Below are 3,634 nucleotides of genomic sequence, written 5' to 3'. Positions count from 1 at the left end.
ATGTTTGTTCACTGCGGTTCCTCCTCGGTCACCTGTGCTACACCAAAGCAGCAGCAGAGCCACCGGAGCACAGGGCGCTCTGTGAGCAAAGACTCTCAGCGCATCCCCGGGGGGGGAACTGGAACGGTCAGAGCCCTTCCCCAACACAGCGACCACCAAACCCACGCAGCGAACCCCTGTAGAGCACCATGTTTCAGAGACGTCTGAAGAGTGTAGCTGTACTGAAGCTGGAGGCAGAGCGTTCGTGGTGGGATCGGGTGTCCAGACTCCCAGTGAGGTTCCTCAATGAGCGCAAACACTACGAAACCAGTCCGAGACACGTACTGGTTTGAAATGGATATGGTTGTGAGGGGAAGCAAGGAGCTCTTGCACGGGTCACTCCAGCCGGTTTTGCTCTGCATTGAGGCAGTTGCTGCTGCCGCGGTCGTCCTTACTCTGACCAGCTGGTTCCCCACTCTGTGCAATAGAAATTTCTGACGGGTCTGTCTTTGTGGTGCTATCGTCCAGCTCCTCTGCAGCTGAGGTGGGGTCACGCAGCTCCTTCACATGGAGGGTAGGATTGGTCATTTGCTCGGGGTCTTGCTGAGAGGCTGGTACGTTGTTGTCTTTGGGAAGCTCGGGGCAGTTGACAGGAGCTATCACCAGGGGAGGCTGAGGTAGGTCTTTCTGTGAAGAGAAGATCACAATCAGAACAATGGAAACAGGAATCACCGTGTCCAGTTCTCAGGAGTGATGGTCATACAGGACGGAGATTAAGGTCCATCATCTCCATTACCATTCTCTCGCAGCAGACAGGCACTGTTATCCTACCCTTGTGGTTTACAGGACACACGAGGATTTTTCTACTTATGCCAGTGGGACATTCTGTGATGACTATAACCCGTTAAGGAGGGATAGAAGGAAGGAAGGAAGAACATGGAACGAACTAGAGCTCTGGGCACAGTCCCAGGGCCGTGATATCACTAATCTCATGATCTCTGGAGGAGAGACAGGCTAGCAAGGCGAGGTGGTGGACTTGCTCCGTATGTGAGAGCAACCGGAATGTATCGAGCTCTCTCTGGGGTGGGGTGAAGAACAAGTCGAGAGCTGACGGGTGAGAATTAAGGGGTGGGCTAACACGGGTGACACCGCTGTGAGATGCTGCTTACACCGTTGTGAGACTATCGCAAATATTTTCCCAACCATTAAATTCAGTTCTCTATAGTAGAACCGTGCAGGTTATCACAAACAGTTGGGTTACAAAACAAAACTCACTGGGGGGAACCTATAACTTGATAGATTTGCCCTTAAAGTAATTAAAATCTAACAAAAATCTATAATCATGCAGCACGATAGAAATTTTTCCTTTTGGGATCAAATTAATTTCGCAGTGAAACAAAGCGATAATTGGACTAGATTTCTACCTTCACAAGCAGTAGGCTATGAAAAAATATGAAGAAAAGTATTTTAAGGATATATTTTATATAAAACTTGTATATATTTAAATAATAATTATTATTCCTATTACTATTTCAACAGAGATCAAAAGAGTAAAATTATGGCAGAATCAAGGACAGACAAGGTCTACTTTACTTTTCACTAGCCAGTTTATGAGGCCATAAGCATTAAAAAAAAAAAACAAAAAACCTTACTGAGGCAGAAAAGTATGAAAACAGCAAACAATCACGCAAAACAGAGATCTTGGGGTTTGGTTGATAAGACTGCAATGTTTTACTCAACTTTAATGCTAGTTAGGTTTTTAACACATTAGTATTTCTTGAAGACACTCATATCAAACTGGTATTCACCGCAAAGCCGCTGCCCGTCCAGAACATGGCGAGCTCCTTTCTCCAGAGAGCCACCGCGAAGCTGGTGAGGAGGGTGCAGGGCACCAGGTAGAGCAGGGCGGGCTGGCCCATCTGCATCAGCGCCAAGGCCACGAAGGTCACGAGGAGGCCGATGCCATACGCTGGGAGGGAACAAAACCAGCAAACCCCAGTTACTCACCTACGGCTCTGCTCAGGAACAACTCAAGAACTGGAATGTTTTTCAAGCAAGAGTTCGAACAACATCTCCAGAAGTTTTTCAGGCCTCTCTAGACATGGGTGTTAGACACACAAAGTAAACCCGGACTAGTGCTTCACTTAGAGATGCCTCGGGTTTGTACTGGTAACACCACGCTGGGGGGGTAGTGACATCAGCCTAGTCTGTCCTGTGCAATAAAAGCATCGCCTTCAGCAGTGTGAGAAAGGCAAGACATGGGAAACACTGTGCCTCAGACTGCATTTACGAATTCAGCAGATACAGACAATTATTTTAACCATAACATCTGCTGCTTGTTTGCTTGGCTTCAGCTGTTGCTTACTATCCTGTCACTCCACTGAAAAAACCCAAAATGAGAATTTGCCTAGAATACACCGAGATTTAAGAACAAAGTCAAAGGAACATATCCCTGAACTTGAGTTACCACATGCGATTAACTCAGATTCACGACTCAAGGAACCAGGATGAGTAGCTAAGCATGGACAAAGACAGGGCAGATGCAAGGGTCAGCGAGACAAACCGTGCTAACAAGAAGCTCCCTCTACCCAGGGCAGACAGAACTGCTCAGATAAGCTGGAGATGGAAGGTCTAGCCTCAAAAGTACTTTGCTGAAATATTTCTGTTTAATAATAAAAGGAGGAGAAGAATAAAAACCCCAAACTATGTGATCTGAGATCAATGGATGCTTTCAAAGGGAGCAGCTCCAGCAGGCTCTGCGGTTGGGAGCCAGCGTTAGACGTACCTATTGTGCAGGCCACAAAGTAGACTCTGGACGACTGCACCTGAATATCAAACCGGTGGCAATAGGCTACCAGCAAGCCTAGGGAAGGAAAGAACAATTACAACCCCTTCACACAGCGTGATGCGCAAACCCATCAAATATCCATCAGGAACTCTCAAGAATTTTGCTTCCACACCTCCTCGGGACCCTGGTGTTCCAGTGCTGTGGCAGCATCGCTCCGCAGGCTGCACAGCTCGTACTTCCCAACATACAGGAAAATAAACAAGGGATTTCTCCGAAGAAAGCGGAATGCTGACCCTGCCCTGCCCTGGTGCAGGCACACTGGGGAGACGGTGTGGTGGGAACACTGGCTGTCATGGGACTGACAAGATGATGACGGTTGGAGTGCTCAGGTAGGCACATACCCAAATCGTGTGCAAAGGGACAAATAATCTCCTCTGTTAAAGGTGTTTTGTACTATAAAATCAGTTGTTAACTCAGCCCTCAAGATTTCTCTACATTTTTGGACATCGCTGCACGTCAAACTGAACCATAAGATTAATGTGCATTTAATTTCTAATGGCAAAAGCAAACAGTGCAGAACGAATGAACATAAGAGACATCCTTACAGATCTGTCAGGTTTATAGCAGTCCAGTCGAACACCCCACCTGACGCAGAAGTTCAAGAGGAATAATCTAATGACAGTGCAACAAGCCAAATTCTTAATGTGCCAAACAATACCTGGAACTAAAATGTCTCCAAATCCCAGCAGAGAAAAGGGCCTGTCGCACAGCGCCAGCGGCGAGGAGTTCAGGCGCGGGACCTTCAGCACCATCGGGAGCTGGGAACGAGACACACAAACACCCGGTGAAAAGCTGTTGTCTCCGCGC

General features: G+C 47.4%; 1 protein-coding gene across 1 annotated transcript in view; it reads right to left on the bottom strand.

Moving 5' to 3' along the window:
- Positions 1-375: 375 nt before the first annotated feature.
- The window catches only part of LOC104498757 (signal peptide peptidase-like 2B), a gene marked incomplete at its 5' end in the record, with an annotated part of 9,987 nt that continues 6,728 nt past the window's right edge, over positions 376-3,634 (bottom strand). Inside the window, 4 exons of the mRNA XM_010142174.1 lie at positions 376-666; positions 1,788-1,948; positions 2,765-2,842; positions 3,486-3,585. Of these exons, the coding sequence (XP_010140476.1) occupies positions 376-666; positions 1,788-1,948; positions 2,765-2,842; positions 3,486-3,585 (630 nt within the window). The remainder of the gene's footprint in view (positions 667-1,787; positions 1,949-2,764; positions 2,843-3,485; positions 3,586-3,634) is intronic.

The sequence above is a fragment of the Buceros rhinoceros genome, unplaced genomic scaffold, assembly GCF_000710305.1.
Source record: "Buceros rhinoceros silvestris isolate BGI_N320 unplaced genomic scaffold, ASM71030v1 scaffold41698, whole genome shotgun sequence".
NCBI lineage: Eukaryota > Metazoa > Chordata > Aves > Bucerotiformes > Bucerotidae > Buceros > Buceros rhinoceros.
Note: the sequence above shows the minus strand (reverse complement) of the source record. Positions and strands in the feature narration are given on the sequence as shown.